At 46.1% G+C, this 14,984-nt stretch overlaps 2 protein-coding genes across 7 annotated transcripts in view; one reads left to right on the forward strand and one right to left on the reverse strand.

Annotated features, from left to right (window-relative positions):
* Nucleotides 1–4,134, forward strand: part of KCNJ5 (Potassium inwardly rectifying channel subfamily J member 5) — a 127,097-nt gene extending 122,963 nt beyond the window's left edge. For all 3 annotated transcript variants that reach the window (XR_006932095.1, XR_006932096.1, XM_015298110.4), the window contains one exon: nt 1–4,134. This exon is cut by the window's left edge. The gene's annotated coding sequence lies outside the window, so the exon portion shown is untranslated.
* Nucleotides 1–14,984, reverse strand: part of ARHGAP33 (Rho GTPase activating protein 33) — a 171,580-nt gene that overhangs the window by 40,893 nt on the left and 115,703 nt on the right. For all 4 annotated transcript variants that reach the window (XM_025143331.3, XM_004947963.5, XM_025143330.3 and 1 more), the window contains 3 exons: nt 14,785–14,907; nt 13,133–13,210; nt 6,704–6,785 (listed from right to left, as the gene is read on the reverse strand). In XM_025143331.3, the coding sequence (XP_024999099.2) occupies nt 6,704–6,785; nt 13,133–13,210; nt 14,785–14,907 (283 nt within the window). The remainder of the gene's footprint in view (nt 1–6,703; nt 6,786–13,132; nt 13,211–14,784; nt 14,908–14,984) is intronic.

The raw sequence follows: 14,984 nt of genomic DNA on the forward strand, positions 1-14,984 counted from the left end.
ATTTACAGACTGCATTTACGTGGTCAGTGTTTCAGGTTTGCCACCGGAGGCTGAATTCAAAACCAAGTAACAGATAAAAGGATGTTCTCATGGCCAGAGCTCCAATGGTGTCTGCAGGAAAAAAAAAAACCTGCTATTTGTCCACTTTCAGGACTTTGTTTCAGCTGATTCCCCCACGTGGGGCAGAAGAGATGCTGCAGGAGCAGGCAGGCAGCACGCTGCCGCCCTCCAAATGCAACCTACCTGCAAAATACTGCTAAATCAATCTGCTTTTTTAAAGTAAGCATCCAACAAAGCACTCATTGCAGAAGTGAAATAAAGCCTTAAAGCCTGGTTAAAAGCAGTTCTTCCTTTGGTGACTCTAAAAGACAGCAATGGAAGAAGAGACGTGGATTTCAGCACTGGGACATCAGGGGCAGCTTTGCACATAGGAACCACAAGAAGACTGACAGCTGAAGTACAGAAAGTTGTTTCCTGCTCTCTCTGTGGATGCATTAGGAGCATTTACATCACCATCAAACTACAGTATTTAACCACATTGCTTTTCTCTCTTATTCAAGTAAGTTCTTTCCTCCAGACCATGGCCCAAAAAGGTTCGGCACACTTTGGAAACACCATTCTGAGGCACACACTGAAAGCCTGGAAAAAGAAGAACACTTTGCCTTTAGAAATTCAGCAGCCAGGGAAAAGTAAAAACGAAGCTGATTTACCATAGAGACCAACAGCCACTTTGCCACCAATAGTACTGAGCATTCCCAGCACAAGACCCAGCTGGGCAGCGCTCAGGATTGGGACTCACTCACTTGGATGAGATCACTTGCAGAAAATCTGCCTTTTCCAGCTGTCAGATATTACAATAAAAGCATGTCTTTATAATCTATTTCAACTACATCTAGCTTCTATAAGCAAACCTAGTAAATGGTTGCTGCTATCTTGTACAGGGTTAGACGTGATTAGCACACAATGGGCTCTACCTGAGCTCAGCTGTGAATGGGTGACAGCCTCCATAACACATGCAGCACCCGGCTTTACATTATCCACCTCCAGATCTGCTCCTAATTAAGGCCAGGTAGGAAGAGGGCAGAAGAACAGACAAAAGGCACGAGAAAGGACAAAGTACAATTAAAATACCTCCTGGAACAAACTGCAGGAGATGGACAAATTGATCTGCAGGGACAGCAAGTGGAGAAACAGCGCTCCAGAAATCCAGATGTTAGTGTTATGCATTCTAAGGTGTCGATTCTATAGTACATTCTAGACCTGAAGTATTCTTTCCTAGCAATGTCTGCATGCAGAAACAGTGATGTGGAACGGCATGGTCACGAAAAACAGCAAAAAAGGTGAGGTCAGATGAGATGAGCCAACAAAACACCTAAATTCCCTGAGAAGTGGGGCTGCTGAGGATGCAGGAATAGGGCTGGCTCAGCAATGACCACAGCACACGTCCAGCCTTCAGTTCTGGTACAAGCACACGTGTGTTATATAAACACATTGCTGCAATCAGTTCTCACATGAAAAAGAGAGCTTTTACAAATACATAGAATAGATCACAACTGAGTTTGTAAAGGATGAATCACAGCAGGTTAAGCACAGCTGCAGCCCGCACACCTTTGGTCGGGCTGGGAGTTGCAGGCAGAGCTCCTTTAAGAGATGCTGTTGGTTTCTAAGCGCATCTCCCCCTCCGGCGCTCAGGAAGCAGCATCGCCCACCCTGTGCTCTCCAGCAGAACAGCAGCTGGAGCCCCGCATCCCCGTTACCATGGTAACACAGCCCCATCTCCATGCCAACGGGCTGGAAGTGTGTACACAGGGAAAGTACATATGCATCTCTACATGCACGCATATATTACTTTTTCATATAGATAGGCACACACACAGCATTTGCATATCCAATTTTAAGACTGATTTATGACATCCCAGCAACACCCCAGGAGGAGCTGTGCGTGTAAGTGAGAGCTTAATGGCAAAACACGATGTTTGCAGACACAGCCACATCGCCAGCAATGGGCTATTGCTGGGAGGCTCACATCAGCACTGGCAGGACCTAAAAAGAGGCTGAGAAGCAGTTGCTTTGTTTCCCTGTTGCGTTATATCTTATGTCCAAAGGGCTTTTACAAAGGCACGTGTCAGACTGAGCTTTGTTTTGGATTCCTGGATATCCTTCAGAGCCTCAGTGCCACTGCCTGGTGTGTGCAGGGGGAAGGAAGGGAACGGAGAGATGGAAACAAGGGGGAAACCAGGAAGAAAGAAACGTATGCTTTGGAAATTCATTGGGATCCAGGAATTCCCCACCCAGCAGTGTCCCAGCTCAGAAACAACACACTTGGCATGCCTGAGCTCTGCACAAGGCCCACCCTGCTGAGCAGCACAGCGAAACCTCTGCTTTGTTTGCAGTCCTTGCAGCGCCTGCTAAGCATGTGTTTATGGTTAAGAACTTTGTTGAGTCAGAAGCAGGGCTGGAAGCTGTAGCATGTCTTTATATAAACAGACAATGCTGATCCATTAGCAGCAATAATTAAAAACGCCCCACAGATTTGTATATTTACTATGTGCATAAATGGTTTTCTTACACATTCAGCTTTCCTCCGTTTCTTGCAGAGCTAAAGCGGACAGCTGCTTTATCTTACATTCCATTCTCTGCATTCACTGCCTAAGATGCACGTTTTCCTCTTGACAGTGGTTTCCCCCCAAAAATCACTCACTGCACACAAGGCAGACTCAGCACTAAGCTCCCCCAGGCCTGAGCTTCTTGTTTGGATGGAATGCAGAAGACACAAAGCCCAGGAAATGCCATCCCTGCAGGTCAGAGCAGCGGTGTGATGCTGACACTGCCCTGCTGAGATCCCTCCCCAGCACCCACTGCTCAGAGGCACAGAGGAGCCACCAGCACGCTGCACAGCCTCCTGCAGGAGCAGCTCACACTGCTGACCTTTCATGCCCAAACCTTTGTCCTCTCACTCCATAGGAGCTGAGAAAACAAGACTTCTTCAAGGATTGGTCCTTAGGTCTGTCAATACTGGCAGCACGTGTTCTGCCTTCTGACCACGGACTGCTTTAGGAGCCCTGGGTGTGTTGTGTGTTTGCTCCCTGTCTGCTCCCATCCTGCAAACAGCACCTGCATTGCCTCAGTAACATTTTCATTTAATTTAGCTTTACTGAAACAGTTTGTTTACTGAAGGTTCACGAGAATGGTACTAATTAGGTGCATTTTCTTTCCATATTTTCCTTATAAAAACACTAATTAAGACATTATGCATTCATCAGTGTCAAATGGCTGTTCAGCCCTGCCATCTGCAGCGTGTTCCATCTATGTGCACCTCATTCTTCCCGATCTTTTAACCAAACACCCCTTCACATCCCCTTGATTTCATACAATAAGAGCACCTTTCCTTGTTAAATCTGAATTAAATGAATGGATAAGAGAAGAATTTGGAAAACATCCTCCACAAACGTGGGCAGAGCTGTTGGGCCCATTGACTCCATTGCCCTGAGCAGGATGGAGCGGGGGGTGAGAAGCATCCCTGAGTTCTTAAGAACACATTTTTTGGGGAAAAAAATTACCTTCTTATCTCTCCATTTCTTCACTTGAGCTCAAACTGCCACACTGACAGCTGTGTGCCACGTGGAACAAGATGCTCCCCACCAGCAAGCACGTTTACAGCCCAACAGCAATGACACCACCTCAAGGCATGGGACAAACTGCATGGGTGAGGTGAAGCACGGCTGGTGGTTTTAAATACTGCCAGACTACAAATATCCACGGTTATGAGAAAGAATGGGGTGAAACAGACAGCTGAGACACACTGCCTGGGAGAGCTGTGTGTGCAAAGCAGTGAGCAAGGACAGCATGAGCACACACAGACACTGCTCCAGGCAGAGCCAGAAGTGGGCAGAGCTGTGCAAGAAGAGGAAATGCAGCCACAACCCACGGGCAATTCCCAAATGCAGTCAGAAGGACTCCCACAGCCCATAGAAATGCTGCTTCTAGAAGCAGTTTGCACTTCAGCACAGCACTCCTCTCCTGCTGCCTTTTGTTTCCACTTGAACTTCTGTCATTATTGGTACCGTATTTAAGAGCATTGCAATATTTTATGGTTCCATTAAAATGTTGCCCTCATCACTTCTGCAAATCAAAGCCTCTTTCTGTAAATAACAGTAAAAACACAGGGCAGGAAGTTCTTTGCTTTCCATCTGCTTTTCATTACATTACTCAGTGCAGCCAAATCTATGGACAATTAAACGGCACAAGCAGTCCTACATTTGTAAAGTCCTTCGTGGCAAAGAGCTTTATGCTGCAGATACAACACGTCCTGGAAGCTCCGCACACCACACTCTGATTAAAGAAAACCAAGTTTGGATGTTGATAAGCATGTCTTATCAACCCCACATCTACAGCTTAACACTAATTCTGGATGAAAGACCCTGACAATGTTAGGGAAGGACAGAAGCTCCTTTATGAAAGTCTCTATTCCAGGATAAAAGCCAACCTAATGTTTAAAATGTATCTAAAGGGAGGATAGTTAGTTTATGTGGATATTAAAGCATATGGAAAATATCCCATACGTGCATAAGCTGCAGATTAAAAGGCATTAAATGCATCAGGTGAGCAAAAAGCAAGCTCTTTGCACCATCCCAGCAGCGCAGTTCCCTGGCAGACCCAACTGCCCACCTTGCAGCAGTGCTACTCGAGCACCTCACGGCTGCCCCGTGCCTCCCTCCTGCCCATACTGACACAGCAGCCGTGGGAACCCAGAGCAGTAAACTGGAACTCTCTCCTCCTCCCTGATGTTCTCACCCCTTCTGTCTTTCGCAACATCATTTTTTCCCTCAAGTCCTCCAGTGCTGCAACACAACATTCAATGTGCTTAACCACGGGAGGGGACCGCTCCAAACTCCTTCCAGCTGCCTCCGGTCCCAACCAAGGGGAGAGTCTGAGCCATCTGCCTCCACCATGCAGTACACCCACATCCAAGGTGGGAAGAAAACAGGGAGTACAGTGCTGCAGTGAGAGGGTATCACAAACTGTGTGTGCAAAGGGAGGGCAAGGGAGGATTACAGAAACAGCTGCAACATTTGCTCTAGCAGCCCATGCATCTGAACCCTTCTCACTGTGCTGCTTCTGCCTTTAATTGTATGCCTGGAATGACTGCCAGGGAAGGGCAGCAGGGACAGCCTCACGGCTTGGCAATATATCTCATCATATTACTTTTAATGGGATTCAGGCTTTTGTTATAACTTCATAGCAAACATTTCCCTGGACTGACAGAGGAAATCCACCCCCCAGCGTGTTGTTAAAGCCAAAGAGAATGCATTAATCTATGCTACTTCATTATCTCTCATTAAAGTGTAGCAAGAACCTACTCACTAGCAGTTCATGACATTTAATTGCCTGAGCCATATTTAACAGTAAACACTCTCTCATGATTGTTTCTATCAGCTCACCCTGTATACAAGGCTCCCTCATCTACTGTGCTGCAGCTGACAGAGCAGGGACTGAGCACAGTGCATGGAGCTCAGCATCCAACAGGAGGTACTGCCCTTAGGGAATGACCACCTGCTGCATTGCCTCCAAGTGCCAGTGATCTCTGACACTGAGCCCACCAAATACATTTGCATGCTCCCAGGAATAACAAAAGCTGCAAAACGGATTTCCCTGAATGGTTGCTCTTGGAGAATGCAGACGAATGCAGCAGCCTGGTAACTTAGGGTGCTCGTGACTTCTTACCATTGAACCTGCAAGCCCCAAGTCCTAACACAAGACCTGATAAGATGCATTTCCTGTAGGAAAAATCAGACTTTGCAATTGCATGTTTGCAGCATATCAAACCAGCAATCTTGTAAGGTAAGATCATCATTCAAATAAAGAAAGCTGATGAAAAGAACACTCGTCAAGCAGCTCTCCAGCTCAACATGCCTGCTGCATAATGTTTTAGGACAGATCAGCAATTCCAAACTGCTTCCCATGATACAGAAAATAAACACATACACAAACATCTGTGAATAAAAAACTGGAGGAATAAAATAAAAGCTTCAGCATCAGTAAATTCTATGGACATCCCAGCACGTATACCTGTAACCACTTCCAACATATGCTAGGATAACAGGAGGAGGACAGCTTATATCTCCTACTTATTTTCCCTTCCATCAGCAGAGCCTGCTGTCGGTTTGCCTGCACTTCATACAGAACCAAAGGGCGGTAGGAGTGGATGGAGTTACATACCCAGAACAGAGGCTATGAGGATCCCAAGTTCTGTTCTAGCTGACATTCTCCATCACACTCCAAAGAGAAAGCAGCTTGCAATACCTGATTAATCTATTCCATCTAAATCGGCATAAGCATTTTTGGACCACCGGTGTGCTCCTTACAGAGAACCACAAACATGAATGTAAAACACCAAGAGCTGGAAAGCTGCATGGATTGCTGCAGCAATCTTACATTTTCATGTGCCTGAAGTCTTTCAGAGCATGCAGGAGATGAACACTGCAACTACCATACAAAACAGATGAAACACATTCAGCAGCGGAGACCATTCAGAGAGGAGGAACTCACAGATGGTCAATACAGAGAAAGGGCAGCAATGGAACACATGAAGGATGATCAACACAGAGTACAACATAAGGTGTACAAAGGAGGTGTTAAGCATGGGACACGCAATAAAAGACTCCATTTCACTTCACTGCACCTTAAAAGGCAACATACATACCTGGCTTTGGCACCGAATTGGTGACAGACTGAGGAACTTTGTCGTTAATTAGTTCAACACACTCACTAGGGAAAAATCCAACCTGTGATGAGAACAAAAAGAGAGGCACAGTACTGAATGCAGTGTTTCTAAGATCTGAACTGTTCAACCAACAACCACATAACATTTTCCTCAGGATGTGCCTTCCTGATGCCCCACAACCTCATCCAACACAAACCAGGCTGCACGAGAGTCATCATTCTTCAAAATATTGCAGTCAAAAAGTCCACAAAGCAAATAATTGTTCTGTTCTCTACGTTTGGTGCACAGGACAGAGATGGCCAAGTTCTGTGCACGGGGCAGGGAGAGGACAGGTATAGCACACAGCCCCACACCCCAAGAGGAAGACTTCAGCTGTGCTCCCTGTGTGTGCAACGTGAAGCTTAATGATGAGAGCAGGTTGTTCAGCTCTTAGCACCTCAGCCGTCTGTACTCACATCTCACCAACACCTGATCTTTTCCCACTCTCACAACAGTATATTCACCAGCACATTGACACTGTGTTCCTTTAGAAAACGGGTAAATATTTTTGCATGTCTGTGTAGTCCCGTTGCAGAAAAAAATGCATATTCTCCTATAGTAAACTGGGAGAAAGCACAACATGCAAAGTGTTTCTGAGTGTCCTAATTGCATGTGCACGACCTGATGAAGGTGGGTAATAATTGGTACTCCTGAAGCATTCAAATTAAGTATGTTTAAAGATCCTGTTAGAAAGCTTTGATGTGGTTTTAGTTAAAATAAATTCCATCTTAGAACTGAGGTTTGGTAACATATACATGGAATAAAATGAGCTATTCTGTAAATAATTTGACTAGAAATAAACACAGTTATTTCTAGAAGGAGCAGCACAGTGCAGCAGAACAACCTCTAAGCAGCAGCAGGACTCCAGCTCTCACACTGCTCCTGGGCAGCAGCACCTCTGTCCTTCTCTCCAGCCCTTCCTCTCTTTGGCCCATGGCACAGCACAGAAAAGTGAAGGCTGGAGGTAGAAACTCAGCCAGCAGCAGCATCTCCTGCCCCATGTCAGACATGTGATTTGCACAGCTGAAAGCATCATGTCACCCCTGCAGCCATGGTTTGCTCCAGTGCTGCAACAACACATGGCAAGGAGCCTGGCAGAGGGCTCTCCCATTGAGTCATTTTGCACAACTCCCTTCTGTCCCCAAACAGAAAGGAACTCCGCAGTGATTTTCATCAGTAAGCACCCAATCAACCAGCAGCAGTGCCATGCATGCCATGCCCAGGTGAATGGTTCAGCCTGGGAGACTGTTCCAAGTCCTCCCTGGAGATGTGCTGATTGGCATCTATGCAGGAAGTACTGCTATTTAAACAAATGACACCACATATATTTTAAAACACTGCTCTATAGCTAAGAGTCTCTCTAGGAAATTTCCCATGCAAGAGACACAGGAGACAATTTTTAAGGTAGGAAAAACAGAGACATGGTGTGATGCCTTTCCTGTTTCTTGGTGCAATACAAAATGCCAATCAGGAACTTTGAAATGAAACGTGACTGGGATGGTTACGTCACTGCTCTGAGATATCTCTGAAGCTCTCCCAAATATAACACGACACCTGCTTCCACATCCCATTTTTTGCCATGCTCAGGACCAATACTTGCAATGAACAATGTTAAGGGAAAGAGTTCTCACTTCTCTCAGCACTCACAAACTCTCTGACATTGACTTCCTGCTAACAGAGCTGACAGCTTGCATTTCTTTGACCTATTTATCCTGACATTTCTTAATGATGCTCGGGGGATCATCTGCAGGGTCATCACCTATGACTTCTGCCTCGTTCCCACCCACTTAAGTGATGCTGCTTCTCCCTGCATGGAAAGTTCTCCACGATTTTGTATAAATACATGGGTTAAGTCCAAGAGTTAATCTCAGCAGCTGTAGCAAGGCGCTGTTGGTGCTGGGGCCAGGATTAAAGGATTTGGCAACGTACGAAAATGAAGAGCAAGGATAACATATATTTAGATAAATACAAGGTCATGTGAAGGTCAAAAAATCACTCACGCCTGAACCAAGGGAGGAAAGCACACATTTCTACAGCAGCTACTACATCATTTCCTTGCACGGACTTTGCTAAAACTGGAAGATGCTGCAGGTTTTATGGAAAAGACAGAATAACCACTGTCAGTGTTGGAGGAGGGGATTCCAACAAACGGGAACATATCAGCAATATAAATGACAAATGAAATACTGTTTGAGACATTTTGATTGCATTCTGGTCTTGACTGAGGCTAAAGTATGGATTGCATTTAGTTCAGTTTTTTTTCTCTTAGTTGCAAATCATGAAGGGCAAACAAAACCTAACAGCAAAACACCTAGAGGGGAAAATGGTTTTAGACTGGAAGAAGGTACATTTAGAGTAGGGACTGGGGAGAAATTCTTTACACTGGGACTGTGGATACCCCCCTCTTTGAAAGCATTCAAGGCCAGGTGGGATGGGGCTGTGAGCAGCCTGGTCTGGGGGAGGTGTCCCTGCCTACAGCAGTGGGTTGGAACGAGATGATCTCAAAGGTCCCTTCCAATGCAAACCACCCCTCTTTGATACGGCATGGAAGAATTTAACCACTGCTCTGATCCAATTGCCTCCTCGTGCTCTGCTCATCCCTCACTGCTGGATGGCAGCACGCACACCACTGTCTCCCACTTTCTCCCTTTCTTTCTCCTTCTCTTCTCCCTTGACTGAAACCACACACAAATAAAACCACACTAAAAAATCCTTCCAGGAATCTGAATGAAAGGGAAGGATGATTCTCTGCACCATGTTAGAGTCTGTTAGGTCTGACAATCTACCTCCACTGTTTTCTGGTAGTGTCCCTTTAGCTGCATTCCCCCATCCATGTGCCCAATGCTAAACCACAACGCTGTGCCTCACACAGCATTACGCACCTAAGGGAAAAGAAGTCTCCAGCCCACTGTCCCTAAATACAGAAGAGAATTAAGATTCAAATTTAGGAGAAGCCTATATATTTAACGTGATATGGCCCCAAATGTTCTTGAATTAAACAATACCAGGATAAGTCAATGAACAAACGACGTACAGCAGCAATTCTCTTGCATCTCTGCCTATCAAAGGCCTGTCTTTCTTTGGGGACCTGCCTTACATCTTTTGGAATGGAGAACTAACATATGCCATCCTTCACAGAATGTGAATAAAAGGGATTGGAGGAGTTGCATGGTTGAGATATTCAGCTGTCCTCTGCCAGACCTCAGTAGCAGAATAGCAATATCGCTCCTCCTCTAGGTGGTGCACCTCTAAAATGGGTGAGAACATTCCTCACAGGAGCCCGACTGGCGTGCCAGCTGTACTTAACTTGGGAAGGGGGAGATGAGGTTGGACAGAGGCTCCCTTCCTTTAACATTCCCACTTGCTGGATGAGCGGAATGCTGAGTGCTCCTGCAGGGAGGTGTCACAAGATTCCTTTGCTCCTACCATGCTTGCTGCCTTGGGATGACAAGAGAAACACCAGCACACGTCTGAGTGCCTTTGCCCATGCAGGCTTCTGTTCCATGCCTACAGAAAGCATGGATGCATGCCGAGGAGGAAACTCTTTGTAGTGGCAAATCAGCGCAGGCTCCGTTCTGCCTGCGTCAGTGCTGCAGTTGGCACTGCTCTACAAACAGCCGTGGCCGCCTGGCTGAGAAGTGGCGTCATTGGTGACATCATTCTGCAACCAGATGGCCGCCTCCTGCACCGAGGTCCAAAGCAATGCAAGTGAACCAGAACCCACACTTGGGCTTTCCATGTCTTAATTCAAGAACTGGTGTTTCCAAAGCAACAGTAGCCACACAAATACACTCTGCTTTCTCGGGCTATTTTTAAGCTACTTTTGCAAATGGGTACCCTATGGTCACATCACACACGTTATTTGCTGCAAAGTTATGCAGTACGGTGCTCTCATTTAACCACCTGTTTTACTTCTGACCAACCCAAGACACAGATGTGTCCCTTTACATCAGTTTTAAATCCCACACTGAGGCTCAGCACAGAGCACGCTTGAGAAGGGTGGATCTGCAGTTTCACAACCAGTTCAAGCTCACGTAAGCACACATTGGTTCCAAAAGCATGTGGTCCACTGCTGGTTGCACACACACCTGTGCTGGGCAGCTTGCTGTTGTGCAGCAGTGCAAGTAATGGAGCTATACCCCAAAGACAGAATTATTAAGAACATCAAAAGGCAGTTGTGCATCAGAAGAGGGCCTGTCTCTGGTGATTCAGCTCTCTGACACGGAGTTACTGATTGAAAAGACAAAGCATGAAGGAAAAGAAGGAGAAGAGAACAAAGAGGGCTGGGAGGCTGTTACTGTGGAGGTGGCTGTAATTTAGGTAACAATCTTACAATGAAAGCAGTGACTCACTGAGGGCACTTGAAAAGAAGAAAGCTAGAGGAAAAACATCTTAAAAATGATCGTACTTTAACCAGGAAAAATGATAAAGAGCCTAACGGGTCGTTTTGTTCTGCACGGGATTAAGTACTTTGCAATGCAGTCATTAGATCAGGTATTGGGAGAAAGGTGCCTGCAACTGCAACAGGAAACTGAAGGACAAATTCCCAAGGAATCGCTTGGGCTGGCAAAGCACAAACCATCTTCCATACTGAATCAAAGCTGTGGTTCAAACGGAGCATATCTGCACCCTACCAGGTCTGGGTTCTCAGGACACCTGCAGGCACAAAAGTTCATCAATGGGCAAAGCTTTCCAGGTCAGGATGAGAGATCTGGGAGCACACCAACGGAGCAGTAAAAGCATTCTCATATTGTGATGGAAGGGCAGCCCTGGCAGCAGCTCCAGCACTCCTGGAAGGAGCTCTTACCGCCTGGAATTGCACTCAGATCATCTTCTTCTGGTGTGTGCCTCCCCCACACACGAGGTGACTTTACCCACATTATGCAGACAGACTCATGTCTCGCTAATGTGCTTTCCATTAAAAAGATGTGTCATCAAAATAGAGAAAACACCAAGATGGAGGTAAGACAAATCTGAAAGGTGTTGCATATGGTGGCCCATGGCTCCTTGCAGATGACTGCACTCCCACTGAGCTGCACCCCTGCAGCTTTCTGTTACACATTTTCCATCCTGCAGTGTGAATTCGCCATGCAAAGGCCATCACTTGAAACACTTCCCAAAGACCTGCACCACATACCATTCTGCTGCAGGATATTCCAAAAACTGGAACCCACCAACCACGGGTCGTCCTGCATCTCATCCTTGTGACACCCCACACAGTTTTATCAGTTCTTATGTATATAACAAAACCCCTCCCCCATATGCTCTTTTTAAAAGCATTCATTGATGGCACTGGACTGCAATACATCTCTAGGCCAGGTGCATCAACACCAGAGAAATATCCCATCCGTCTGAATTCTCTTTTCACTGCAGCACTTAGTGGGATCAAAACCTGCATTACATCAGGAGATTCACTTTGTACACACTCATAGCTTATGGGCCTTGAACTTGAAACACAGGTTAAAAAAACCCTCTCCTTCTCTGTACAGCCCCAGAATTTGCATCTCTTGATAGCTGTCACAAAAATGACAAATGCTTCCCAAATGCTTATCAGCATAACTTTGTGCTATGAAGGCACAATAGGATTGCTCTGACCTCGGGCACAAGGCAGTGGCAAACTGCAGAATAGCTGCCTTGATTCTCATGTCTTTAATCAGCAGTGCTGCTCTTCACATCGAGTCACAATTTCTAGCAGCCTGATGGCAAGCAGGGAGCTTGCACTGAATGATGGAGTCCACGTCCTACGTGGGGACAACACACACTTGCAAGCAATCAGCTTTGTGCATAATGGCTCACACACATATCACAGTGTGCTTCTGTTATCTCTTACCAATTCACTCAAGAGTTAAATGTAGCATAGTCTGAGCACTGCAAGCAGTACTGAAGCACTTCATTAATGATAAAGTCAGAGCAGCTTGGACATCATAGTGAGGTATTACCAGGACACCCACACCAGATATAAAGGCAACAAAAGCTGTATCTCAGGTGCTCTCTAATGAGACAGGAACACAGCCCTGTATGCAATGTTCTGTTCAGATGGGATCCAAATGCACGCAGCACTGGTATTAATGACAGAGCCACAACTGAGTCTGGCACAGAAAAGTCCATCTCAGCACACCAAGAAGGCTTTCCAGGCCCAAACATCCAGGTGTGGTCAGTTCTGATCCTCTCCAGCAGGAACTCAAAATCCCACCTACTCAGAGAGAGCAATGGAAGAAATGCTCCCTCCTGCTTGGAAACAAAGCCCTCTTACACCAACACAGGGGAACTGCTTATGTTCATAAGCAATCCTGTGTGGGCAGAGCAGCTCTAAGCTGGGACTTCTGACTTCACTTAAGGTGTGCTATCAAGGCTGAAGGTTGTGCCTACCTGAAATCCGTGCTTGCCCCTCCACCAGGTGGTCAGCTCCTTCGGTGGCATATCAATAACAGACACGATGTCTCCCACCTGCAAGAGATTGGCAACATCAATCACAGCTTCAACAGGGCCGGGAGGGAAGCACAATTCAAAGGGTTGCATTCTTCTGCACTGCAAAAACTGTAAAGCTTGTGAGCAATGGCACCAATGCAGCTCTTAAGAGATTTACCTTTGTAAAACTGAACTTGGAAGTGGAAGAGTTGCTATATTATACAACATACAGAATACAGCTGTTCAATAGGAAATGGTTCTCAAAGGCAGCAAGCTCTCTGCCAAAAGGTACAGAAGTCATCCTACAATAGCTGAAAAGAACATCAGGATAATCAAGACTATTAAAAGGCCTGGCGAGATTCAGCTCCTGTGTGGCCTGTATCACTGAAAATGAGCAGACAGGGCAGAACCTCAGCAAATACTACAGCTGGCTGTAACCAAAACTTTCACCTGATATTCCACATTTGTATGCTGCACCTTGTGCCAACTTGATCCACTGCAGGGCCAGCTGAGCCTGCTGGCAGTGAGCTGTAAGGTTTACAAGCAGGAACTGCAATCCCAATGCTTTTATTAATACAGAGACACCAACAAACTGCCTGCATCCTGCACTGCATGCATCTGAACCTGGAAGATGACAGACCCACATGTCTTTCTGATTAGCTCTGTCCTTTGGCGTACAGTAATAATTGCTTTGATTTTGAGTATGAACAAAGCCCTGGCAGCAATAGACCATCACTACTCTTTTTACTCCCTGCCCTGTGTGCTGAGAACGTGATCACAAAAAAGCTCCTTTGGGCAGTAATTGTTTTCCTTTACACTTTTTTGTATGACACAGTTAATGCTCCATTGGAGCCACAGTACATAGAGCAAAACACACTGCCTTGGGATAGAAGAGCCAGGAACCCAAAGATTGCAGGGCCCACTCCTCTGGGCTTTGCCTCAAAGCAGCTCCTGCTCTGCATCAAGCATGACTTCCAGAACAGCTATGGATTATTGTGTCTCTTCAATACCAAATTTCTGACAATCTGGTTCTTCGCTTTTCATGGGAGCAGAAGTTTTTAAAAACAACTTTAGGATAGGAATATAGGTTGTATAGAGCTGGCCTATGAATAATTCAATTGGCTTGTGTCCATGTACACACATGTGGACAGCCTTCCTGAATGGATTTAATGCACTTAAGACACTGTTAGTGCAGGGTCTGATGCTGCTCAGAGACCAGGCTAGAATACTTGGCAGTAATCAAAAGATACAAATGCCAAGTAAAGCTATATTTTATAGATGACTGAACTCCTCGCTGTATCCAACCCAGTGCAAGTCTAATATTGAGCTGAATCTTCTAAGCTTCACCTCACCAAATATTACATGCTGTCCAAGGAGGCTGTGGATGCCCCATCCCTGCAGGCATTCAAGGCCAGGCTGGATGTGGCTCTGGGCAGCCTGGTCTGGTGGTTGGTGACCCTGCACATAGCAGGGGGTTGAAACGAGATGATCATTGTGGTCCTTTTCAACCCAGGCCATTCTATGATTCTGAAGGTGTCTCAGTACATTCCTGATGCATGCACACGTCACGCTGTACATGACCATGAGGAATGCCAATACCTTTAACTACTTACCTCAAAGGAGAGCTCATCCGGTGCCTGGGCAATGTATCTCTTAATAACGTGGGCAGCAGCAATAGCTGGAATGTTAATAGATGACTCCTCGTGGACTAGCAGGTGGTTCCCCTTGTTATCAATCTGAAACAAAGAGCACGGGCGGCTGTGAGGCAGCTGAGGACAGGCGAGGAGGCATTTCATTGGTGCTCATACATGGC

This window comes from Gallus gallus, chromosome 24 (genome assembly GCF_016699485.2).
Source record: "Gallus gallus isolate bGalGal1 chromosome 24, bGalGal1.mat.broiler.GRCg7b, whole genome shotgun sequence".
In the NCBI taxonomy this organism is placed as follows: Eukaryota; Metazoa; Chordata; class Aves; order Galliformes; family Phasianidae; genus Gallus; species Gallus gallus.